This window comes from Ptychodera flava, chromosome 21 (genome assembly GCF_041260155.1).
Source record: "Ptychodera flava strain L36383 chromosome 21, AS_Pfla_20210202, whole genome shotgun sequence".
NCBI lineage: Eukaryota > Metazoa > Hemichordata > Enteropneusta > Ptychoderidae > Ptychodera > Ptychodera flava.
In genome coordinates this window covers 259,373-287,202 of record NC_091948.1, presented here as the reverse complement: position 1 = coordinate 287,202, position 27,830 = coordinate 259,373, and the positions used below count along the sequence as shown (strand labels likewise).

Genomic DNA, 27,830 nt, shown 5'->3' with positions numbered 1-27,830 from the left:
TTAAGTTTTTAAAAACAGTTTACCCCAAAAATAAAGTTTCTCCGTTCAGAAATAAACATTGCTGTGGAGAAATAAAATTTCTTACAAATATTAAATATATTGTTAAGAAATATGAGTTTATGTTCAAAAGTAATAAATTTCCATGACGTGTAGGGGAGTTTGTTATCTTGAAAAATTTTTACTTTTGTTTTACAAAATAAAAAATACTTTTGAGAAACATATTTTCTTTATTGTTAAAACTAAAACTACTTTCGAGAAGTTAAAGTTAAGATAATGTTAAGATAAAGTTGCCCATACAAAATTAAAAGTTTGCGGTGGAGAAATAAAATCTCTTACAAATATTAAAGATATTGTCAAGAAAAATAAGAGTTTATATTCAAAAGTAATAGAGTTCCGTGGCGTGTAGGGGCCACCGTCAATAATACACAGGTTGTTGGCTAGGGCTCCATTAATAGCACTCGCCCACAGATTTTGTCTGTTTATTTGTTTCTTCTCTTTCTTCATTCAAACATTAAACACATTTTCGAAAGAAAGGTTAACCATTTAGTATCTGATATGGGGATCTTGGCGAGGCGGTGGCTAAATCACTGTATGTACTACACAGGAAAAGTTATTTGTCTTGACAGACATGGCAGTACAGAGGAAAAACTAGCTACAAATTGAAATAAATGCAAGTTATTGGGGATGTGACCCACTTTTGCACCATTTCTTGTAGCTTCCTGGCATCGAATAGGTTTTTTTTTATATAAATTCAATTGTAAATACTGTGAAACTCACTTAGATTTTCTAAACAGTTACAAATCATTGACGATTGTGTGATAGCTTCATCAGCAAAGATGCACGACGCACAGACTCGCATTTTTCTCATTGGAAGATGAATCTTCAGCCGCTATTAAAATCCATGATACACATCTAATAATGTTATTACATCTTGTAAAGGAAATCAAGACACATAATGATGAGTTCGCGGTTAACCTCGATTATTAGTTATTAACACCTTGACCTTTCGAAGGTACCGCTAAAGTCAGTCCCAATTAGTGTATGAAACACGACGTTTAAACGTCCCTAGAAGGGATTATCAAAGTAATCTACTTTAAGGATAAAACGTCAAGTTCTATTAATAACTCTCTCTCTCTCTCTCTCTCTCTCTCTCTCTCTCTCTCTCTCTCTCTCTCTCTCTCTCTCTCTCTCTCTCTCTCTCTCCATGCCACACATGGCTATAGCAAAGTTTCTTTATCTACTACGTATGGTGTCCACCAATGAAGACACAAGGCTCCTGGTGTGTAGCTATAAGCAGAGTAAAGAGTGAATATATCCAATTGTAGAGTCGTTTGAATAGCTTTCTTGTAGCCGATGGAAACAAAGGCTATCAAGACTGCGTTTATGCCTTGTATATCGATTACACACGAAATATACTATTACACATACAGACATGCTACTGGAGTATAGCTAGAAATTTTGAGTAAACACTTGGTTCTCGTGTAGTTGAAGCTAGCGATGAAAGACGAAGCTGGCGAGAACTCTGGTGCGATATGCATCATGTTCTATTCTTGGTACTGGGACGTTTTTAATTTTACATTTAATGGTTTGGAAGGCCAGTCCACTTAGAGTGTTGTATATGTTTACTCAACGAGGTGGCGACCTGCTGATATTTTGATGACATTTGACGTCACTAACTTTTAAACTTTCGAGTGGTATATCTATGGATTGTGTGGATTTCATGTCAAAATCAGGAAAAGCACAAAAATGATAAGTTTTACGGGAATATTAAATTTAATGTCTTTTAACGAATTTATATATGACTTTTCTATTTGAACTTTTGCTGCAGCCAATGTGATGTGCCAATGGTAAATTTGAAATTTCAAAACCACCAAGGGGAGAGAAATTAATCCAAAGGCGATGGTATCTTTGCAAATGGATATCAAAATGACCGGCTCTACGCATGCACTCTGACAAAAGTGGGCTGGTTTCTTCGCTGTCAAATTGTAATTACCAAAAAGTGATTAGCGTACACTGGTCAGCATTTTCCCATAGTATCCTAATCGACAATAAATCCCACAGTTGCTTAAGATATCTTATCAGTGCAAGTGTTCAACTTTAGTGTTTGTGAAAACGCAAACGGAAAACAATTTGTAAGTCTTAACGAGGAACTTTCAATCGTGATTGCGGACGAATATGACAGGAGATATCCAATAAGTGCGCAACACAACGCAGTAAAAATACACGTAGCTCTGTCTTCAAGAGATTCTTTCAGTGCATGAGTTTCCTAGGCCAGTTTCTCCGGGGTCTTCGTAACCTTGCAACTCATCGTTCGATCTTCTACTCTTTGTACTAGAAACTATGAGGACGCTCGAATTTCATTCGTGTGGTTGAGTGACCTGAAAAAAAACCATCCCTACTATTTTGGCATTCGTTTTACCCTAATTAAAAAGGGAATATGGTAGAGTGCCCACGATTTCGCCCGAAGCATTCAATATTACTGGATCTAATGAGGTGAAAATTAAAAGTTAGTGATCAAAGAGAGTTCTTCGTGACTGTTTTATTCAATTAACAGTTTTCTTTTCACGTTTGTATGTTGCAAGCCAAATGTCATCGGTAATTAAAGAGGTGTATTTTATGGATATTCGGCGAATATCAGTAAAGACGTCCATGCTTTAACCTTGGAGCTGTCTTGGCACCCTACATCAGGAATAGAATCGTCGGAACCTTGACGTCAGCGAGTTGATTTGCAGGGAGCCGATTTGATAGCTTCTATCATGTGGCCGGCTGTTGATATACCAAGACGTTCAATTGCAAACCTAGCTATACCGTCCCGACCATACTCTGTTGAAATAGAATGCGTAGAGGTGCAACGCACAACCCATAACGCGGCCAACCTCGCAGAACAAACGCGCGCAAGTTAGGTCTGCACCCGACGGATCTCTTCAAAATGCCGGGACTGAAGTTCGCCACGGGTGCATTCTTCATATTAATGGGTAAGTCTCCAGCACGGAAAATTTAAAAAAAATGCGGAGTAGTGTTTTTCTCGTTTAAAAAAGCTGGGCAAATGTTATCACACCAAGTGTGAAGCTTAAAGAATTCCTGGTGCGAAGAGGTCGCAACATCGCTATGCCACAGATCATCCTGGTCCCTGGTTCGTGCTCTCTTATCTATTAAGGGCTGTAGCATTGCATATACTTTGCAGGTCTAAAGGTAAACCTTGCGAGTAAAGTGCAAGCATATATGCATTAATCTCCCTTGACAGTGTATCAATATAACACATTTTTGTGATTAGGGTGCGAACAGTTGACGTTAAATGAACAGATTATCGTGTTCATAACAAGCATTCTGACACTTCATTCGTATCATTTCTCACAAAATCATGTGACTACTGCCACGCGTAGTTTATAATATTTAAGAAGTCGTGTGCATGTTGGTGTGTTGTTGTTTTGACCTGTTTGTTTTCTTCGGGAATTGTAAAAACAACACGGTTGTATGTCGTTAGGTGGCAGCTGTCGTCGCTTTTTGGTTACCCCAGACAGACAGGGACTGTCATCAATTGTCATCCATGGACACTTTGTCTTCGCGGTCATCATTCGTTTGCTCACACAGACTGTGTTTCAGAGCAATGCTTTGAAATATACAAACCAACCAAGCGGAGAGCTGTTACAAATGGTTCTCTGCAAAATGTAAATACTGATCTCATATAAGCAAAATATTTCCATTTTAAGTGTAATGCTTTTCGTTATGGACATCATTTCTTGATTAGTTTGACATGAGAAGTGAACTATTTCAGCTAGAATACCTTGCCATACTGCCAACTAAATATTCAAATAATAAACAATGCCGGTTATTTTCAGCAGGAAAAACGTTGGTTGTGAGTTGTCACCTAAATGGTCCTAATGCTGTTTGCTTTGCACTCACTCAGAGAGCAGTCTTGCCGACGGAAAAGTTTGCACGATGACGATCAACGCAAATATCCAAGCACGGTCCCTTCACAACCTCGTACGGCGTTCACAGCTCATATCTTGCTTGGATGACAAAGTACATTGAAACGCTCTGAGAAGTAATTATCAACGCAGAGTTTCGTGACCTTGCGTTACACTAATAAAGGTTTTATGGGAAGTTAAGGAGAAGTGATATATCGAAATTCACTTTTAATAGATATCTGTGCAGTACTGAGACAATTTGTGAAGACTTGGATCTGTCAATGTTGCAATGATAACGAACTGGTGTAGTGTATTAAGGCCTTAAAAATGTAAATATCTAAATTTTTGAGTGGAATTCTATGTTTACTACACTTAAAATATAACAAAAACATGGGAGTTGCAGAGCTTATATTTTTGGACACAAATTGAACTATCTCAGCTTAAATTTATCGATAATTTTAAACTGTTCACAAACCATGTCCAGACCTATTTTTTCAATCAAGGAAAGATGTCAATCCCCAATAAATGCAATGACGCTTTAAATGTGCCTCGAAATTCAAAGACTTAACTTTATGCTCAAATTTTCCGTGAAACCATTCCCTGTCAAAATCAAGCATAAAAATCATGGGTCACCGTGAAAAAATTGCTGCCAGAAAAAACAAATAACTCAATATTTATCGATATATGGAATTCAAAACTGCCGCGACCTTGTGTTAACTCTATAGGGAAAATTAAATTTTCGATTTTTGCAAACTAAGCCGCTGAAAGCTTTAGTTACTCCATGAGCTGAAAAATGAGCCTTCACAAGTGATAGACTAAAGACGTACTGTAAAATATTAATATCTGTTTCCAGAGGCGCATTCCTGAAAAAAAATCTTAAAAGACCACGATCTATAACGAAAACATGACAAGGGAAACCTTGAACTTTGTCCTAAATGATACGACTGTCACTTTGAAGAATACATTATTCAAATGTGGTAGAGCTTTCATTAGAAAATTTATTTCTTCGTTAAGTTTGATGAGCTCTGAAGAGCTATTGGCCCTAAAATTGTTATCTTCTTGTATTCACAAAATACATGGCACCGTACAGTTTAATTGGTGTCGTATAAAACTCTGACGTGGGGAAAAACATGTGTCCTTCGCAAAAGGAAAAGACACAGACAGACAGAGAGACACAGCACAGACACAGACACAGACACAGACACACACACACACACACACACACACACACACACATATATATATATATATATATATATATATATATATATATATATATATATATATAGTTTCTATAGATTTATACATTGGTGATATCTTGTTTCAAGGTCACAGTCTTCTCTTACCGCAACTGAGCAACTGAACATATTAAACACCTATTGCCTGGTCATGAGGGCTATAGCGCCCGTCTATTACCCCGAGGGGCCGTGCGTTACCAGAAACACATCGCTATTCCCCGAGGCCGTAGGCCGAGGGGTATAGCGATATGTTTCTGGTAACACACGGCCACGAGGGGTAATAGACGAGCGCTATAGCCCGAATAAAGACCAGGCTATAGGTGTTTTATAACACACCACATGCTCATGTTGTATTGTTATATAGTTTTTAATGTGTTTTGATATTTTGCACGGCAACAATCCATTGTGACAAGTTTACCGGGCGATGTTTCCACAGCGGTTTCAGTTGTACGTACGTGGGTACCACTATCTTTCAAAAATATTCTAAGCATACCTAGCGACATCCTTAGTTGCACTTTAATCTTTTCCGTTGATGAGCTGTTCAAGTTTTACGCTGTTGGAATGTTGGAAAACGTTGGATAATCTGTTTCAGAGAATGTGTCGTCACCTACCCCGGACGCACATCACGTTCTAGTCACCCGCCATTGTTGCAAAGCTGCAGACGACACTACGGTCACGTGACCGGGCACTTTTCCAAATTTGGTCAGAACTATTTCCCTAGGGAAATAGCTTTTCAAAAAATACCCTCTGACGTCACTTTTGTCGATCCGGTGGGGACTAGACGTATCTATTTTCTCGTCACGTGACGTATTCTAGCGAATCGCGACATGGAATGAGCATGTGATGTGTTATATAAGAAAATATATATTTTTATCCAGTCCTACATTTTCAAATGTTGACTTAACGAATACCCTTACGATATTTTCGTCACAATACTGAACATTTTATCAGAATCTGTCTTAATCGTATAGAAACAGTATCAAAATAATAAAAGATATGTCAAAAATCCGTCCACACGAAACCTTAAACGTTTTCAAAACTTTTACCGGGCAGTCGCCATGATTATAGTACTCGTAATGCCACACGGTAGCTCAATGTAGCGTTAAGCTATGTGGTGGAGTTATCTCTCGCACCCAGTATCTTTTTTATCCGTTGATATTGCTGTCTAACAACTAACTTGATCCCTTAAGAAAATATAATGTATCACTGAGGCGTGACCGTTAACACACAAACCACTGGGAGTAAACTTGAAACGCTTTTGAAACTTCATTTTTTAGAAGTCGAAAGTGGTCGCTCGAATTTCCAGTCTATGATAGCCGATACGCTATTAGGCTGTGGACAGTCATTGCATATTTTCAAAGTCGTGTGAAATAAAAAAATCACAGATTTAATCGTTTAACTGTAGTTTGTTTAAATTTCGGTTTGAATATCTTCAATTGAAATATAGAAACAGATTAGAACTGAAAATGCTCACGTGTTTCAGTATATATTGCAGTTGTCTGTGAATTTAAACTTTTGCTACATGTTTGCAACTTCATTGAAAGTGTTACGATCCATATCTTGAACAATATTCACAACACATTAATTCAAAACGTCATTAAGTATATAAATATGTAATTAGCTGAAATAAAAATACTAACTTTGTTTGATTTGTGTCATTATATCACTATTTTACATAACAAATGTAATTACCTTTGGTCGACAAGTCCTTCAAGCCATTATGCCAAACTGTGAAAGTTCATTAGATATACAAATTATAAAGTAGCTGACGTAAAGATGCAAAATATCTTTCACTTACACAGCATAATTCTCTCAACAATACACATTTCATAAACTTTTTAGAGTCCTTCCAGTCTTCCACCCTAATTGGGAAAGTTAGTAAAATATGCAAATTAGTAACTGGCTGATGTAAAAATGCTAAACAACTTTTCAACTTTTAATATTTTATCATGTTTCTTCAATGTACATAGCAGGTTTCATCGACTCTGATGAAGTTAATCAAGATATATCCTTAATTAGAAAAATTCGTTAAATATGCAAATTTGTAATTAGATGATTTACAAAATCTGACTGTTGGTAATATTATATCATAGTATATACAATATACATAGCAAGTTTAGTCAACTTTGGTGAAGTCAATTCAGATATGCATCCCTAATTAGTAAAGTTCGTTAAATACTCAAACAGTAATTAGCTAAAATAAAAATGCTAAATGACTTCAATAATACCATATCGTAGTATTTTCAATGTACGTAGCACGTTTTGTCAGCTTTGATCAAGACAATCCGGATATATATATCTCAAATTAGGAAAGTCCATTGAATATTCAAATTAGTAATTAGATATTCTAAAAATCTAAACCGACTTTTGGTCATTATAATTTCTCCAATGTATAGAGCAAGTTTCAACAATTTTGATCAAGTCAATCTAGATATATCCCGCTAATTAAGAAAGTTCGTTAATATGCAAATTAGTAATTAGCTGAAGTAAACATGCTAAATGACTTTCAATAATCTCTTAACTTAGTATCTTTAATGTTCATTGCAAGTTTTATCAACTTTGGTCATGTCAATCCCGATATATATCTCAAATAAGGAAAGTTCGTTCAATGTGCAAATTAGTAGTAAGTTTATCTAAACCTGCTGAAACAACTTTCATGATTGTTATATCATTTTGTATATCAGTGTATCTCAAATATACATAGCAAGTTTCGTCAACTTTGATCATGCCAGTCCAGGTATATATCCCCAATAGGGCAAGTTTGTTCAATATGCAAATTTGGAAATTGTTTAAGTAAAAGTGCTGAAAGACTTTCAATGATGTTGTATAATAGTATCTACAATGTACATAGCAAGTTTCGTCAACTTTGGTCAAGCACAGTCCCTCCACCAAGGAGGGACTGTGGGTCAAGTCAATCAAGACATATACTCCCTAATTAGGAAAGCTCATTAAATATGCAATTAGGAATTGGCTAAAGTAAAAATGCATAAAGACTTTCAATAATGTTGTATCATAGTATCTTTCATGTGTACAGCAAGTTTCATCAACTTTGGTCAAGTCAATCAAGATAATCAAGATAAATTCTTATGTGATCATCATTTGTAGGAAATCTGATACAATTCTGTGCAGCTGTTCTCATTGTATGTCTTTTTTGTCTAAAATCATTAATTATGCAAATGAACATAAAATATGCGAGCCACGCCCTCCAAAAACCTCTCAAAACGAATCTTTTAGATTCTCATCCGGTAAGTCGTTCTTGAGATATCGGCCCACAGACAGACAGACAGACAGGCAGACATTGCTGCGACATTAGCTCACGTGTGTGAACATGTGAGGTAATAAAAATGCACGTTATCTAAAATTTATGATTCATTGGCAACTCAAATTTTTCGACACTGTCGCTTTATGTGCAATCAATGGGCAGGCGCATGAGACCGTTGACAACAAAGAATTGGCAGTGTCTATGTAATGACAACGGATCGGTTAAGAGAGAGAGAGAGAGAGAGAGAGAGAGAGAGAGAGAGAGAGAGAGAGAGAGAGAGTGGGGTGTCCATATACGCATTGCATGCTCTCTCTCTCTCTCTCTCTCTCTCTCTCTCTCTCTCTCTCTCTCTCTCTCTCTCTCTCTCTCTCTCTTACCCCAAGCTTACTTTAAAGTAAAATTAAATCTCCTTTGCAGCATTTATGATGTATGGTTATAACTCGCTTTGACATCATAGCTCAAACATATCGAATTTGAAGAGATAAAAAAGACATTTTATCGGCAAGCAGCGATACACACTAGCAATCTAGTAAAATATGCTCGCCAATAAACTTCTTGGACGTATTGAATATCCTTTGCCTGCAACGCGGCGGTGGGAAACCGTAGCTGCAACGCGGCGGTGGGAAACCGTAGATTGGAAATTAATGGGATTGCTGAGGACAGTCCCGTCTCGTTATTTCAACCATTCGCTTCAACTCGGCGTCAATCCAGGGACGGTTTTAATTTGTAAGTCAACAAATTTAGCCGGCATATTGGAGAGGTCACGGGGATAACAAACAAGCCTGCGTATGTGTCTTGCGTTTCATGCTGGTCGCTTTTTTATAGATCTGCCAATCATCGTATGATAATTATGAAGTGACACGCGCCTCAATTACTAGATGTGACACTGACAGATACCCGTCACAGAACTAGTTGACGAGTGCAATTCAAATTTGCTCACAAGAAAAAACGACGATGTAAGTCTGCCTATACAGTGCTGGGTACTTTGTACGCTCTAATTTAACTGCCGGGGGTTTGACATCTCACTCCTGCAACATGTTGCAACATCTTGTGTCCTCGACCCAGATGTGGTATGCAATTGTTTTGCTTGAAAAATGAGTACAGGTTGGCAAGACAGATTGCATCGGTAACATCTTTACTGCACGCTGCCGCTACATTCTTGACGGCTGCGTAAACGTTTCAAACAGCGTGATGTTGTAAGAAATTTCATTTGTCCAGCAGATCTTAACAACCAAATAATCAAGAATCACTGGCAGCGTGCAGCCTATCAAGATTAAAAGAATTTTATTACAGATGTGGCTATAAAGAATTCGTGTTCTTCCGCTGTAATCTATACCATTCAAAGAGAAATTCTCCTTCAAAATATCAACAATAAGTCGTTCCATGAAGCTGTTTTTTTCTGATCAGAGTTTCAGTGCATATAATTAAGACTCTGTTCACTGGACGGTAATAAGAATTTTCTTCTACGAGAGAGTAAACCTTGGACACGAACAAAACTTAAGAGTCCTACTTTAGGGGTTAAACTGCTCAGCATAGCTGTCCAATGTTATTATCAACTACTAAATATTATATGAGTCGAGTTTGCATTTGACGTTGTGTTTGGAGAAATATTAAAGAGAAGAAAACAAAAAGTACCACTTTTCCAGATCAAAATTAAAAAAATTATCTTACGTTACTGGAACTGTCCCTTTAACCCAGCAACGAATATAGAATAATACAACTCTGAGAATTGCGTAAAATCGCCGATAAAATCGCTGTATAGCCAAGGAGTTCTGATATTTCGATATCTGACAGAGCGTGCTCTCTTTATTCAAAAAATCCATCATTTTTAAGAAGGCATGTGAATATTTTTACAACTGAAAGGCTGAAAAGAATTTTCCATCCTTTTGCTATGTTATTCCCACACTTTCCCAAGACCAACTAATCAAGGCTTGAGTAACAGCAACTTTCCATACACGGACTAATAAAATAAGGGAATGGGCATTTGACGGCCAGAGAAGACATCTAGCAAGAATATTGAATGGATAACATAATTTAGAAAAGATACCCTACTGCGCTGATGGTCGGCAGACGTGGGCCAAGCAACAATACCCGACAAGTGATCGACCTCAAACTATCTACACGTCTCAGAGGGCAATCGCCGGTCACTATACGAGAAGTTAATTTGATGATATGAGTGATGTTGAGGGGCAGGGACGAAAGTTTAGGATTGGGTTTTTTTCCCTATCATTTTCAAACCCGTTGAAGTCTTTTCAAAAGGCCTCGGCGAGGCCGTACTAAACTTTCAGCCTCCGTCGATCTTCATACTCTATGGCGGAGGCCAGACACGGGAGCAAAGTGGATGCAGTCTCCTTGAAAGCCGCCCACTTTATCTCGGACTGATTGTCAAACGTACTTTAGGAGGACAATGGCCTTGCAAACCAAAGGCAGCCAACGAATGTACCAAAACACGCTACAGGAGACAATTGCTGCCTACGAGAAAATCGTGTTGTTCTTCCTGAAATGGCACAGTCAACTAGCATGGGAGGATAGCTAGATTACACCTTAAAGGAAACATCACTTTCCGACAAATTTATTTCGATAATGCCTGCTGGGGATGGAACTTCGTGCCCGCCGACGCTAAACTATATGAAACATTCATTTAACTTTTGCCGAAGCAAAAGTCGTATATGTCGAATCCAGGGTTTGGTTCGACATTCCAATCGCATTCGCTAAGACATATGCCATCGGCTGTGTATACTCAATGTAACTACGCGACCAGTGGATATTTGAGACTCAAAACGCGCATATTTTGACAAATAAGCAATTACAGTGGCAATTTTGTTTGATGTACTTGAAAGTATACGATATCTCACCGTTGCATACCCGCTGGTCCCTTAATAATGAGTTTGCTCGATGTTTTAACTAACCTGCCCAGCTGAAGGGCTATTTGATTTACGTTGATCAGTTTGTAGGTCGGTTGGACTGTTGAATCTAAAACAACCTACTACCAGACCAAAATCGTACATCTACTTGCCCATAATCACGACATTTCAATTTGCAGAACGCGCTAGCTCACTGGTTCGCCTTTCAACTTAACCTTGAAAAAATTCCACTGACAGAGTATATATACCAAATACTATTGTCTTCAATATACTCGATTGTTTCCCAAGTAAGACTTAGTCCAAGAAATTTAAATACATGTATATCAAAACGCCTGGTAGTTCCTCCGCCAGACTTTTCGAATATCATTTAATGCTATCGATAAAGCCGGCTGCAGTTCTAGCCTCAGGTAGATACCTTCTACTACATATGGGTCTACCGGCACGTGAAATCCCGCCGCGGGAAGAAATATAGAATATGATATCCGTAATTTCTCAATAGGAGGCGCCGTCCTTTTGCGTTTATTTTTTTATACTCCATGGTATCAAGCGTAAAAGCTTTAACAAGATGTTTAAGTCAACAAATTCAATGGTGAACTTCTTCACGTTTAGACTCACAAGGTGCAAGGAGTGACAACAGTGCGTTAGCTTTCACCCCCGGGTGCGAACCAGCCTCACGGTATATCAACATCATCTCGAGGCACCTGTTCAGTGTGTACACATTTCAATGTCTTTCATATGATGTGCATAGTTTTGACGGGCTGTAATTTGACCTGCTATCAAAAAAAATGAATTGCCATGCAGAGTTCGTTATCTTCTACGGTTTGCAAAATGGATCCACACACACGGTGTCTTCAGATAAGCTGCCATGTGAAGTCTGAGTAATGTGTGCCCCAGATAATGAAAATTTTTCGCTGTTAACAAGCTCTCCATCAGCGCTCTGTAAATCTAATAGCGATGCTCAGCTGAAAACAGTTCAACCACCCGCATGACTAGTATAATGTTATTGCGGTACAAATCACGTGCGGCCGTTGCACTTAACTTATTTGCCAGTCATGTTAGTCAATGTGATCTATCTACGATAGTCAAACTAAATTTTGTATATGATCGCCAGGAAAGCATACAATTTTATTTTGCTTTAACGTCCATAAAAAAGCGATTTTCATAGAGATTATGAAGGCTAACGAGAGAGCAAAGTGCACTTATCATTACTCTGGCAAAGGTTGAAAATAGCTTTGACTTTGAAAGTCGACCTACAGCCTTGCAGTAGCTAGCGCCCGTTACAAAACTAAATTAATGTGACGCATGTTGTACGGTGTACGTACAGTCGTAACCGACATGCAGTTTTCATCTAACTTTTCCAAGCATTTCGTCCAACGCTCCCCTAACATTCAGTATACGTACAACGGTGGCAAGGTGACATTTTCTTCAATTGAAGTATAGCACGCCTGAATCCTGATAAGCGATGTCCCGCAGCTGAACACGTGTCTCAACGTCTAAATCACAGTCATCTCTGTGCAGTGTTTGCGCGAATAAACTACTGCAAGGCTTGAACGAAAGTCCTGTGCTTTAGAGCCATAATTAGCATAAATAGGATATTCCATGGACAGGTGATATAATCCCAACAAGAACAAAATTGGACACAGAAGATTGGTTGTGAAGTATATGTAATTGAGTGTACTCTTCATTGTAAGCACAAGCTACAGTTTAAACTTTCTTGTAATTTGCTCTAATTCTTTCTAGTATAATGCATATTTAATGTACTTCGAGATCAAGGTTTCCTGATTTTGCCTTGTACCTGTTAGTTGATGATATGGCCTTTTTTAAACAACGAAAGTACGGCAATGATTTGATAAAGTCTGCCGACAGAAGACAAGCGCCCTTCTCGTTTCAACCCTTTCACTAAGTTGCCCTAATGAAAAACAATGGAAGTGTGCCACTGTCAACTAGTGACCGGCGAAAGGAACAGAATTTTAAAAGTGTTTTCGGGGTTGGATATCACGACTCTGCAGTGACATATTTGACCAATTCAAAGCCGTTACAACTCTTCAGTGACATATTTGACCACTTCAAAGCCATACAACTCTGCAGTGACCTACTTAACCACTTCAAAGCCACACGACTCTGCAGTGACGTATTTGACACTTCAAATCCACCACGACTCTGCAGGGACGTATTTGACCACTTCAAAGCCATACGACATTGCAGTTGCATATTTGACCACTTCAAAGCCATCACCGCCCTTCAGTGACATATTTGACCACTTTAGAGCCACACGACTCTGCAGTGACATATTTGACCACTAGCCGTTAGTTTATGTCAAACTATAACAATACGTCATCAATCTTGCTGAATAAATCGAATAATACTTCTGGTTCATTCAGTATTACGTAATAAAGATTAATTTACTCGGATTATAAAAGTAAAAGCAGCCTGTGTACAGTTACGTTATCTGTGTGTCGTTTGAGAAGCAGACGGGCAACACATGCATGTAGAAACGCTAATTTCAAGAAAGGGTTGAAGCTGTTTTCTGAACGGCTTGTCTATGGGTGTACAAAGTAGTTGAAGGCCTGTAATTGGCTACTCTAGGAGAAAGTTTCATGAGTTTCAGGGTCTTGAATCTAATATTCTGCTATCAGTACTTGTGTATTCTGTTTTAAAATAGTTTCTTGTTCGTCTAGCAAATGAATACCGCAATGGCATGTATTCCGTCCTGTCAATATCCAATGTTAATATTGCCATTTGAATTTTAGTCTGTGGTTAATTTACCCGGTAACACTAACACGGCATATTGTACACAAGGTTTAGCATCATGCATCCAGGAGAGTGATTACTAAAATGATATGAAAATATCACCAAAAAGTACAGCATTGTCCTCATAAAGTGGTCGCTATTTGATAACTGGAGGGTCTCAGATCTAATATTCTATAAATTTAAAAAGAGGGTTAAGGAATTTAACCAGTTGTTACAGAACTGGGCCGGGAGGTCATTAACTTCGCTTTTTATACTCTTTTGAAAGTTTATTGAAAGGCAAACTGGAAGTTTTCGGTTTCAAATATTGTTTGCATCAAACTACTCGTTAGAAAAGCAGGTCGTATTACAAATGAATTCGCACAGATGTAAGGAAAGGCTGCCAAATTAAGTCTGGTTTTAATGTAGCGAAATCTATCTAGCCAAGTGCAGAATTTTCACATCACATGCACCAATGAATAACATTCTAGTGTTGGACACACTAATGACGCCATATGGCAACAAACAGGATAGCATCGCGTAACTACTCACCTTATACATACCGATCGTATTATTTCTGTTCAGGTTGTTCAGGACTTGAGCATTTCTAGAAACATTGTTTTAAGCAGTCTGTGCTGAAATTTCATGCATGAAATCACAACAGATTTTCCTCCAGTGAGATACGAGATTAATTGGCAAAGAGACAGTGGAATAAGAGAACCGTCTTGACTCTGATGATTCTCAAAAATCAAAAACGACCAGTCGTATCTTCAGTGTATATCTTTGACAGTCTATTGCAAGCTACATTCTAAACACTAAAGTCAACGTAAAACTCTGATGGCAAAATGACAACCTCACCTATAGTACATTAGAGATTTTCATGTTATCAGTGACTTTTTCGTTGATCCTCCCGAACACAGTATTCTTATATCACTTAGGTCTTCATTGTACATGGTAAACTGAAATCAATAAACTCGTCTAAAATATCTACACCATCAATGATCATCTACAATATCAACTTATAATGTAAAATAATCATCGACAAAAATTTCAAACAATCTGTGTATCAAATGTGCTCGTCGAGTCAAAAGCAAGACCCACTGAGTGACTCACATGCGTCACGTACAATGATATACACCACACGGCGATAGTCTTGGAACGCTGTGGTGTTTACTGAAGCACCCGTGTGCTTAAAATTATTGGTTTAACGCAACAACTTTATGCAGCTTGTTCTAAACAGTCTGCGGTAGAACGACCCTTTCTAACCAAGTCAGTATTCCATTTACGGTTATTGCCGAGCTATTTTAATACGGTGCAAACTTTCAATTACTCGTAATTCCTCTAACTTAAATTTAAAACAGCTACTGCATGGGACGTTAATATGGACGTCTTGCCATCATTATTCTTCAAGGCGACGAGATTTCCCGATAAATTTGCCTTTCCGTCTTGAAAACCAATTTTCTCGCGGTTTGCAACTGCCGATCTCTTATAGTTCTACTAAAATGTTCAACGTATGCTTTTATAGATAGTCTTGCTCTCCATCTCCACGTTTCAAGTATCCTGAAAGTCCCATGTTGCAACTTTCTCAACATATATTGGGTAAACAATTTAGGTAAGAATCACACAGATGCAGTATAAACAGGTAAAGCGACAATGTGTGTGTGTGTGAGAGAGAGAGAGAGAGAGAGAGAGAGAGAGAGAGAGAGAGAGAGAGAGAGAGAGAGAGAGAGAGAGGTTCATACAAAATTAGTTGAAATATATTGTACATTATTGCCTGAATACATGGGTTTATGTGCCCGAGAGCAGGTGACATTTTCCTCGACACTAGGATATATATTAAACACACACACACACACACACACACACACACACACACACACACACACACACACACACACACACACACATATATATATATATATATATATATATATATATATATATATATATATATATATATTGTTTGTGTGTGATACGCTTTCTTCTATTGATGACGTGTAACGCTCTTTTGTATTTTTTGGAGAAAATCTCTAAAAGTTTGTTTTATTTTATTTTCCATGTGATATGTTTTAGGTTATGTCAGAGAGTTAGTATATTTCCTTATATTCGACACATTTTTCATGCAGTGGAGTTATTCATTTTACGTGTGCTTTGAATGTGTGGCGTTAGCTTAAGCTGCTTCCGTATTAGTCAAGATCTGAATTTAATGCTACAACAAAAAGATTTTCGGACATCTCCGAAATGATATCTTTTACGTGCCGTTCTGAAAATAATGATCAATAGATTAGGATAGACCGATATACCCTATGCTATGGTGTCACGTATGTCTATAGAATGTTTCCTCAAGAAGAGTGTTCTGTACTCCCCTCCCCCTCACCCACCCCATCCATCCCCGCCGAAATCTGCCAGATACAGACTCGTCAAATTTCATTCACTGAGGTTCTATTGCAGTGTCGTTGTCTCTTTTTCAGTTTTGAACTTCATCAACTTGGGTCAGCCTCAAGTGACTGGAGCTATTGGCAACTGCTCGCACGATGAGATCAAACAGAGGAAAATGCAATGTCGAATCAATTTCTTCGTTGAAATGAAGTCAGATCCATTCGGAGATTGCGGGTAAGCAATTTCTGTTTGATATACGTCACCTTTGTATATATAGTTGCTTGCTCTAAATGTAAAGTTTAGCCCAGAGGCTGAAGGCTATATTTACGAGGCTGTTTAAGTTAGAGTTTTTCAAACGTGCCGCGATCTCGTTGTGTGATTCACCGTTGACAGTTTACTTGCTTTTACGCCAACGTACATACTATCTGCATACCAAAGGTTATACAACCTAGCAATCAAGTTATCTTTCGGCACACATTGTCAACTATGTTCATTCATTCTTTGAATTTTGAATTTCGCTCAATAAAACCCACTGTGTAGAATGACTGGTTCATCACGCACAGTTTATCATTGTGGGAATTAATTTCTACGTCACACGTTAAAAAAGGTTTGGTATTTAATTTGGTAAATTCATGTTGCTATAATGCTATGAAATTTCGAGTATTGTCAGAGAGAGAGAGAGAGAGAGAGAGAGAGAGAGAGAGAGAGAGAGACAGACAGACAGACAGACAGACAGACAGACAGAGACAAAGACAAGCTGACAAGACACTCAGACACGAAGAAGACAAGCAAAAAGAGAAGGGGAAATTGGTCAGAGAGAGAAAGACAAACATACTTATGTAAAATTCTTAGTGTTGGTGTTCATTTTTCGTATGGAGAATAACCAAAGTGCATTTACCTTGGTGGTACAAAATTGCCTTCAAAGCAACATGGATGATAAACTTTTGATAATAATTTTGTTACATTAGTGGATTTTCTTATTCTCACTAAAGATCATAATACACAAATTTAAAGCATCAGTCTTGCTTAAGTAGCGCATTTATACGATACGAAATGTTATTCTTGACAACTGAATCATTTGTAAGTTACGAAATATTATTTTCGACATTGAACTGAATTCTATTGGGACTAAAAGTCAGCCGTCAACAATAACAACGACCATCACAAGAGCGCACGCGCATGCGCGCACACAGACAGCAGCCGGCAGGTTCTACAGTAGGCATTTTGCTTGACGTTGCTAGTAGAACAAGACACTGTATTTTAATAACAGAAAAAAAATCATGAAAATACAACAAATGTTGCAGTAAACGGAGCTTAACCAGGGAAGTTTTGTACGGCAATGAATACATGCTATTTCTAATAAAAAGTACTTTATTACAATACATTAATCATGCCAAGTTCAAGTTTTCGTGTTAAATGCGGAATTTCTGTCCCCATAGTGCTAGAATTGTTCGTTTCATTCTGGCCAGCTTGTACCGTACAATAATTTGGATTGCCAATAAATACCAGAGTGGACTGTACAAATTACACGTATTATGGTATTATAGCCTACGGTGTGTGTGATACGTAAACCTACGGTGCGTACCATACACACGTGAGCCTATGGTGTGTACGATACATAGGTAAGCCCACGGTGTGTACGATACATAGGTAAGCCTATGTTGTGTACCATACACGCGTGAGCCTATATTGTATATGATACATAGGCAAGCCTACGATGTGTATGGACGTGCTGTTCGAATGAAATAAGGTCCAAATATGAATAACATGGCAAATTATTGTATACACGCTTTACTGAAAAATTGTATATTCCGTAAATTTAATTTTATTGAGCAAATTAGAGACAGTGGTTGAAATACAAGCCAGAGGTGTTCAAGACGTTACTGTGTTAAGGAATTGACAAGTTGTTGTGTACGGCTAAAGCTACTGTCCCTTTAAAAGCTAGTGATAATACAAGTTAGTTTGATGACATAGAACCGAGAGTGACAAAATTATAGGTAGCCTTCACCCTACACTCAGTCAAAGTTTATGGAAGACATTTTACGATGTGGATTACGAGCTCGTCATCTTTAATACGTCATACAGGCCCCCTTCCTCAGTAATGCGTAAACGTTTCCTTGGCTGTGATTGTCGTATTTCTTGATGGGGGACAAAGGGGAGACAGACAGAGGGGAGACAGATGGGAGAAACGACGATAGAAACGGCAAGAGATGGGTCTTGTAGTCGTGACAGCTAGAAGGAGAGTAACAGCAAAATACGATGCATTTTGGAACGAATGAAAACGTGTAACAAGAAACAGACAGGCAGACGATTAAAAAAAAGAGGCAATTAAGGTAGATATGTGTAACGAGCACTCTGATTCATGCCCAGACTCACATAAACAAGTCATCGTTGATGACACAGTCTCCGCTTATCCATTTTGTTATAATCTTTGGTGTCTAGGTAGCTGTGATCTAGGTCTCTGTGGAATGACATTGATGCAACGGTTGCATCAGGCCTGTGACTTGCATAATAAAGTAATCTGAGGAATGTTCAATAAATGACTCATCTCTGCCGGTAATGACCACTGAAGGAACTTTTGATTACATCACACATAACGATGCCCTCACTGCCTCTAGTGTCATGACGGCACATACTATACACATGGTTTCGTGGAATTTTCGAAATGGTATGGGATCGGGTATGTTGTTGTAATCAGCCATTTCGGATCATATAATGAAACAAATTAATGTGCACAAGAATGCAGCCATAGTATTTTATCTTCGTATCACGTTTGAACAAAATCAGTCCATCGAGGGACAGTAACCTATATTTATGTTTCAAAGGCATAAAAAAATCACACCAAAATTGAAATCAAATGGCTGTCTATTAACCATATGGATCATAGCACAAAATTAGTAGACATGCATATGTATGCCATAGTACTTTATCTTTGCACCAAGTCTCAACAACATTGGTTAAGGAATATTTGCATATGATTAAGCCTTAAAGACATGAAAAAATCCAACAATGACCATCGGGCAGCAATATTGGAAAAAAATGACAATCTGGCAGCCATATTGGAACATGTCACGAAGTACATTGACATGTATGCCATAGTGCTTGATCTTTTTGCCAAGTTTGGACAAAATGGGTGTAATAACCTTTGAATTACGCTTCAAAGACATGCAAAATTCCAACAAAATGGCAGTTCTGCAGCCATATTGGATCATATCACAAGGTTAATTGATACATGCATATGCATGCCATAGTACATGCTTTGCCTTTGTGCCAGGATGTTTGAGTTACGGTTCAAAGACATGAAAAAATCGCAAAAAAATGGCCGCCTGTCAGCCATATTGGATCATATCACGAAATAAATTGGTGTTCATATGAAGGGCATAATGTTTTTCTTTTGTGCCAAATTTGAACAGAATCGGTTCAAGGATGTCTGAGTTATGGTCAAAAGACATGAAAAATCGCAACAAAATGGCCGCCTCCCGCCCATATTGGATTGTATCGCAATATAATTCAACATGCGTTTGTAGGCCATAGTGTTATGCCTTTGTGCCAAGTTTGAACAGAATCGGTTTAAGGATGTTTGAGTTATGGTTAAAAGACATGAAAAATCGCAAACAAAATGGCCGCCTCGCGCCCCTATTGGATCGTATCACGAAATTATTTGACATGGATATGAAAGCGATAGTGTTATGCCTTTGTACCAAGTTTGAACAGAATCTGCTCAAAGATGTCTGAGTTATGGTCCAAAGACGTGAAAAATCGCAACAAAATGGCCGCCTCGCGGCCAAATTCGATCGTATCACAAAATAAATCGACATGCATCTGTAGTTCATAGTGCTATGCCTTTGTGCCAAGTTTGAACGAAATTGGTTCAGCAGTGTCTGAGAAACTGTCGATGACGGACGGACGGACGGACGGACGGACGGACGCACAGACGGGACCCAATCTATAAGTCCCCGCCGGACTTCGTCCGCGGGGACTAACAAAGACTGCTTCAGGATTAGACAAAGTAGACCACGATGGGTGCCTAATACTGAACAGAGCGACAACCAAGAAGCAGTAGACGTAAAGTGTATCAAATAATTTCTTGAAAAAAGCGAAGTGCTGTAAGACGCTCATAGCTTATGTCTGCTAACATTTGAACTTTTCCCATTACTCTATTCATGGCCTCGTCAATTTAACGATGTCCATTAGTGTATAGGACGCCTCAGGGACAGTTTAACGGACACCCAAGTTTTCCCAGTACTTTTCTGATGTGCATATTTTGTGGACCTTTGTTGAAGTTTTTTGGCTGAATGAAGATTTCACAGTCTTGTTTTTAAAACTCGAAAACAATTTTCCCGACAGCGTACAAAATGACATAAGCAGCCATTTTGAATTTCAATTATCGGTAACCATGAATAGTTTCTCTGATCTCAAACTTTTTCATGGTAGGCCTCCCCCCCCCCCCCCCCCCCCCCACCCCCCCCCCCCCCCCCCCCCCCCCCCGCCTGGAAGCAAAAGTGTTCTAACGTTTGCAGGAATTCTTCTCAGGGAAACGTTTACATTCTCTTCATAAGCGAGCATATTAAAGTTTCCTTGAGAAAAAATCCAGCAAAACTTCAGAAATTTCTGTTTCGAGGTAAATAATACCTTATTTAACTTCAATCTTTCCATTCTTGTTATATCTGATTACGAAATACATTAGAATGCAAGCAAAGCGCCACCAAGCAAATGTGAAGGGCAAAACAGATCACCAGATGCATAACATGCATCGTCTATGGGTAATATTATCAATTCCAACTACAGTCCCTCCATGGAGACAATTGAAACAACTTTTCGGAACAGTCAAATCCCAGTTCTGCCTGTGTTTGAGAGGCGCAACTAACCTGCGAATGGTAATTTTGTGCATGCTCTTTTATCTCCATGATTTAACAAGACGTTCGACTGATATTTCCTATAGCATGTATGGTTTTGGTAATCTTACTTTCAAGCAGATCCCCTAATGAACAGATGCCGTTCGAGTATAAAAGAACACGGTCCAAGTTACCATATATGTTGTGTGTCATTGACTTTACAACTACGAAATAGAACAGGATATAAGGGAGCCGTCATTATTTATGGCCTGGGGGGTCGGAGGAATCTGAGGGGGGTCACTCAAAAAATCGAAAGCTACAAGGGGGGGTTGCTCAAAAGTGGAGAACAAGAAGGGGGGGGGGCTACTCAATTTTGTTGGCATGTATTGAAGCATGTAGTGGAGTTACGAATTAATACAACATTAATAGTAAAGATATGTATATTCATTCCCGGTATTTGTGTACACACACACACACACACACACACACACACACACACACACACACACACACACACATATATTATATATATATATATATATATATATATATATATATATATATATATATATATATATATATAATCATTATACAGGTGGTTTCAAGTAGAAACTAAAATCTCATTACACTATGTGTTTCACGTTATTGTGATCTTCAGACGAGAATGATCAGCTATTCGACGTGGCAAGCCTTATGTTAGAGGCTAGTACTGAGTACATTTTTCAGTATTTCCTGATTAAAGATTGATATACTTGCCTGATCATTAATGACAAACGTCTGCTTTCTATATTCTACATTGTATAGGTTACCGATAGGGGAAATGTGTAAAGCAAGCTTATTCTGATGCTATAAAGTTTAAAACCAGTTGAATGCCTTGACAACAAACCCATCTTTTATTGCAGGAAAATAATAATAAATAATAAATGTGAATAAATGTATGTCTGTCGCTATTTTTTCGGTTTCAAAAAATATAGTTGAAATCAGTGAACTGAAATATAAGTTTTGGAATACTGTCTCAGATTTATTTTCCTTTGAGTTTTTTATACGAAAAAAATACTCCCCAAGTGCCACCAAATAACACCATTTTAACCTCTATTTTTCAAAAGCTCCAATGGCAGGAGGGGGGCACCCCCCTCCTGACCCCCCCCCCCCCGCGACCGCTTATGCGATCTCTTGTGGTGCTTTCGCACCACATCTTCTCCCTCTTGAAAAAAATTCCTACAGAATAACTGCATGTCACCAGAGCACTGGATACAGACCTGTACATCAGCCCCTGCCACAGCAACTGGAACCTCCTTCCGACAAAGACCTATACCACAGGGTTTAATCAGGATCGCAGCAGCAATCGCCAATCCATTTTACTGTATAGATATTTAACTTTCCCAATTTTTTTTTTTTTTGGGGGGGGGGAATTTTCTGTAGCAGAGAGGGGGGGTTACTCAAACACGTCATGGTTGGCAGGGGGGTTACTCGAAATTTTGGAGTTTCGAAAGCAATTCCTTCGACCCCCCAGGCCGTAAATAATGACGGCTCCCTAACTCCGTACAGAATTTTGTGTGCAAAATAGATCTTCTCTCAGGGAGTACAAGGTTTTGCTCTACCACTGACATGTATTATTCAGAATTTCTACCTCCCTGTACATGTCATTTTGGAGCTATGCCATGGCATGGCTCCAAATTCGACAGTTTTGCGATATTTCAACCCACCCTTTCGAAAGTCTCAATAACTTCATGTATAGCACTCATGCTGTTAGATGACCGGACATCGTCAAGCAATCACATCACGGTTGACAGCCAGCTCTCTCTCTCTCTCTCTCTCTCTCTCTCTCTCTCTCTCTCTCTCTCTCTCTCTCTTTATATTTGTGGCAGTTTATGTGTTTTCACTTTCTATTTTTACCTCTAGGCTATTGATGGACGCACAGTACAGTGTATCGTTACTATTTGCTTAAGGCCACGCCTAGCCTTATCCTATATAGCAAAATATTTGAATTTACATATTATGTGCAATAAAACAATGATATTTCAATGTACAAAATGGATCGATACAATACAGTTACAATGATGTGTAAACAAAAAAATACTGAGGTTTGCTCGATCGTCATAGTTTTACATAACTGATAAATTGCCATATTAAGAGTGATCTTTCCAGTCGAATCGTTACGATTTTCTAAAACTTACTCAAATCTGTTCAATATCATTATCATTTTTATACCCGTTAACTATTTTCTTTCGTCATTGTCAGAGCAAAGTATGCAGACATGAGAAACTGTTCAAAAGAAGTAATAATCGGATGTCTGAAAGATACAATGGACGGTGGCATGATAGCCATTATGGTGAATGTCTTCATGAGTGGCCTAGTTCAGGCGTTGGGAGCGCAAGACATCTACTGTCAACGAGGTGAAATAGCGCTGTCGCTAATAACGAGCAAAGCAACGGACGGGGAGTGTGATTCTCAGTTGAGAAATGAGATGATACCATGCAGCCAGGAATATCATAGACTATTTTCCAGCAACCCTGGAGATTCTAGATTGTGCAGGTAATACACTTTCGGGATGATTTTTCCTCCGCCAATTACTTTCGCATACGCTAACTTAAATGTGCGTAGCGTTTGCTGATCAGAATACATTTCTTTGTGCTTTGATCAAACACAAATACTGCCCTCTCGAAATTCCATGTAGTTTGTAAACTTTCAACGGATATCTATTCGATTTCTGCATGTTTCCTCTGCTCACAAATAATTATGTTTCTCTACCGTTCTTTTCTGTTTTTATATTTCGGTTACTTTTTTTTTCACAAGGAACAAAATGACCTAACAAAGATACCGCGATGTACAATTCGTTTATTAAGCGTTTCCCGGGCGACGTGGATGTACTTCGCAAATGAGTTTCAATTTGACCTACATTATCCTCCAGTCTCATTTTTCCAACCGTTATGACATTGGGAAAATATAAATCTTAAAGATTCTCGTTTTCTTTGTCATCCAACAAATGGAAAGATTCCTTGAAAAACATAGTAGCCCATGCATTATTGAGAGTATTTTCATCAAAGTAATCAATTACTACGCCAAACTCGTTGTGCTATCACAGTGTTAACGTACAAATACAAGCTTTCTATCTAGTGGTGGAGGGGGCAGTGATGAAATGCAGCCTCCACTCCAACAGCAGTCCTCTAAGACTGCATTCACAAACACCTGTGGAAGGAGGGGGGATCCAAAACAAAGTTCTCATATTTTTTCAAATGCCCTCTAATAAACTTCAAATTCGTTCGAATCCCTCTCCTGACCTATACTTTAAAAAATCCCCCTCAAAGGGATTGGACGGAAAATTTCACGCATACCTTTTGGGGAGGGTCGCCATTTTTGCGCAACTATTAGAAGGCAAAATGTGGCCGATATAATGCTTCACCAAAATTATCAAATCATAATACACGGGAGTCTATTGCGCAAACTATTAATATTTTCCCCTAAACAAAAGCTATACCTGTACATTTGTATATGTTTGATAATTCATGTAATGTACTTTGCTTGACGTGGCAGGAAAAAAGTGCATGTGTGTACAAAACATTTGATTTTTGGATTTCATCAATAATGTTGATTCACAATACATGGTAGTCTATGAAGAAACTATGTTTTTCCGATATTAATTAAGCAATTTCTGTGCATTTGTAGATGTTTGTTCGAAGTGCATATGTGTTCAAGAAATTTGATTTTGAAATTTAACTAAATCAGTTGATCCACTTTACACTTAGTCTATGAGAAAATTATGAATAACTTTTTTACAATACTGCTAAAACTTTGCTTTTATTGGTGCTTGATGTACAAATGCGCTTGATTCAAATTGGGTGTTTTGAAAGTGCAGATATGGACAACATATATAATATTTGAATTTCACCCAAAAGTATTATTTCATTTCTCATGGTAGTCTACAGATAAGATATTAAATATTTCCCCTGGAAAAACTTGCTATATCTGTAATATGTATGTATATATGTGTAGATATATTCTTATGTAACTGTTGTTGACTTTTAGGCTGTAATCTTGATAAACAATATAATAGTGTTTTCTATACAATTAAAAGCCAGACTATAAATGAAGGTAAGCATTACAGCTGTTGTCCCTTTTGAGATCACATAAAAATGGTTTGGAAACAGAATGACTTCCCTCACCTGTCAGGAAGACTGGACACAATTAACATATTTGTATAAAAGGGACATTAGGAGTACCTTTTGGCCAACCATGTTTATTTCGTTCTATGTACCGACCATTATCATTGTTATTGATGACAAATGAATTCTAGTCCGGACTTGAAGTCAATTTTAAAGAAAAACAATGCTGACTGTACACATATGGTTTTGCTGGACTTTTCATCATGCTTCATGGAGTAGGACATGAAACTTGCAGTGCATACACAAAACAAAACAACCAAAAATTAGTCAAACATTATAGTTTAAAATTGACAACCCAACACATATTTCACATCAATCTGAGGCAGTTTTGTTTCGAGTCCCCCCTTTAAGTCCCCAAATCCATTAAAGTGTCCCAAACATACCCTTGATATTTTCAAAAAGTTCCCCCTTCAATCCCCCGAGATGTTTGTGCATGCAGCCTAATATGAAGTGTAATCTTGCTCCTCTGCTACAATGCCGATAATTCTCCTAATGTTCTCTGATGTAACTAACGCCCTGAGTTTCAAATTGGGTCCGGATTCTGACATGTTGAAAGTGCAGAGACATTGATCTTTTTACTCTTATTTATTTTTCAGGAAGTACAACGAAACCATGGAATGTGCTATTACCAAGATCAACGCTTTATGCACACGTGACGAAGCAGCCAAATTAAGGCAGGATTTACACGAGAACCCTGTGTGCGCAGCCGACAGATTGTTAACGGGGTCGACGACGCCCTCATCGACAAAACAAGAACTGGGCCCAACACTAAGGATAAGTTCAGGTTCTGGAACCAACATACCTTTTCGAACACCGAGGATTAAACCAACCAAAAATACTAACGTCAAATCCAGTACCGCTAAAGAACATAAAAAAGGACATCACCCCACAGTGAGATATTTGAAAAAAAATGCGGCAGTCACGTGCCACACTGGCGCTCTGCTGCATCTAACAATCCTGTCCGCTGCTTTCTATGTTTAAACCATGTGCTTACTTTTTATCTTCGCTCAACATCAACTCATATGAAACTTTTTTGTATGTTTTCAAACAGATGACCCATTAAGCAATATTTACATTGTCCTTTTAAATGGCAAGATTTTTTTACAGCGTAATCTTGAGTGCACAATTTCTTTACCATAATCCAGGGAATATATGAGGAGACCCTAAGTCTTTACGTAAGTCAAAATAGGTTCTGGGGCAAAGTATCATAGAACATTATGGCAATAAAGTTTACACACACGTTCAGAATTTCATTTCTCATGTTTCTAGGGGATAAATATCGATACCTGAGATTGTTATTTTCATGGATATTATTATTGGGCCACAATTACCTGTGCCTGGCAATCTACATGTGGATGTACCAACGGGAAAGACCTATGGCTTATTTTTAGCTAAGTTTTGTGGACACCTCCTTGACTTTCTTGTACTTTCGAATTTGCAGTTGAGTGAGTGTCCAAATAGACTATATCGTTTGCATTTTTGACATTTTGTAGATCCTGACATGAATATTTCTAATTAAAAATCTATTTAAAATTTCAGTTGTTTAAATCAGGTGTGTGGAAATAAAGTATTTTTAACATTTATGTAACGAAAGTAATGCATCTGTTCCGCTATACAAGCCATTTTTCTGTTGTTGTGCTCCTGTTCCATCTAATCCGTGACAAATTACGTCCACTCCTTCTGATGTCGTGATTCTTGATATATCATATTCTAAAACACTTGTTTTGACATTTTTGATTTGAAATTTTGATGATCTGAGTCGTGACAATGCCCCAGTCCTCAAACGTTCACAGTGAATAAAACAGAAGGCAGATGCACGACATCCTTCTTTTTATATATATCAATACAACGGCACCAGTCTTTAAATCAAGTAAGTCAAAACGTCTTTTTAGCGTGACCAATCACGTCCAGGTGATGTCATCTTTCAGCTGTTCTGGGCTATCATCGTGCCAACTATATCATTGGGCACATTGCTTTTATTCCTTTTGGCCTATACAAATTTAATATTCGATAAGGTACCCCTTTTGCATGTGAGTTTGACCCTGGTTTGACCCAGAGTTTGACCCACAGCGCCCTCTATCGTTAATTTGATGGAAACGGGGCAGAATACATGGCAATCATGATGCTAAAAAGGCTTTGCTACAGCAGCAACTTTAATCTTTCATTTTTTCAAATTGTTAAAGATGTCATATATATACAAATTATTTTATGAACGTCACGTTACGACAATCAAGATTTTAAAAAAACTAAAATTTCGCTAGTTATAAAATGTACCAGTCAAGCTCGAGCACGGTAATGAGATCACCCAGCACGGGCGGCCGGTCGCAGCGGTTGACCGGCTTTCATTGGCAGCACCTGCGTACTCGTGTGCGGGATACAGGGTAGCTGTACGTATCCACGGAGTTGTTGTGCGGTCGGTGTTAGTTTCCAGTTTTTATATGCTTACTAGCTACC

General features: G+C 38.2%; 2 protein-coding genes across 7 annotated transcripts in view; one reads left to right on the top strand and one right to left on the bottom strand.

Moving 5' to 3' along the window:
- The window catches only part of LOC139121017 (3-hydroxy-3-methylglutaryl-coenzyme A reductase-like), a 99,364-nt gene that overhangs the window by 24,304 nt on the left and 47,230 nt on the right, over positions 1-27,830 (bottom strand). The window lies entirely within an intron of this gene.
- On the top strand, positions 2,680-26,959 carry LOC139121018 (uncharacterized). Its single transcript, XM_070685595.1, has 4 exons — positions 2,680-2,975; positions 16,471-16,612; positions 23,455-23,748; positions 25,973-26,959. The coding sequence occupies exons 1-4, from the start codon at positions 2,930-2,932 to the stop codon at positions 26,355-26,357; spliced, it is 867 nt and encodes a 288-aa protein (XP_070541696.1). The 5' UTR covers positions 2,680-2,929; the 3' UTR covers positions 26,358-26,959.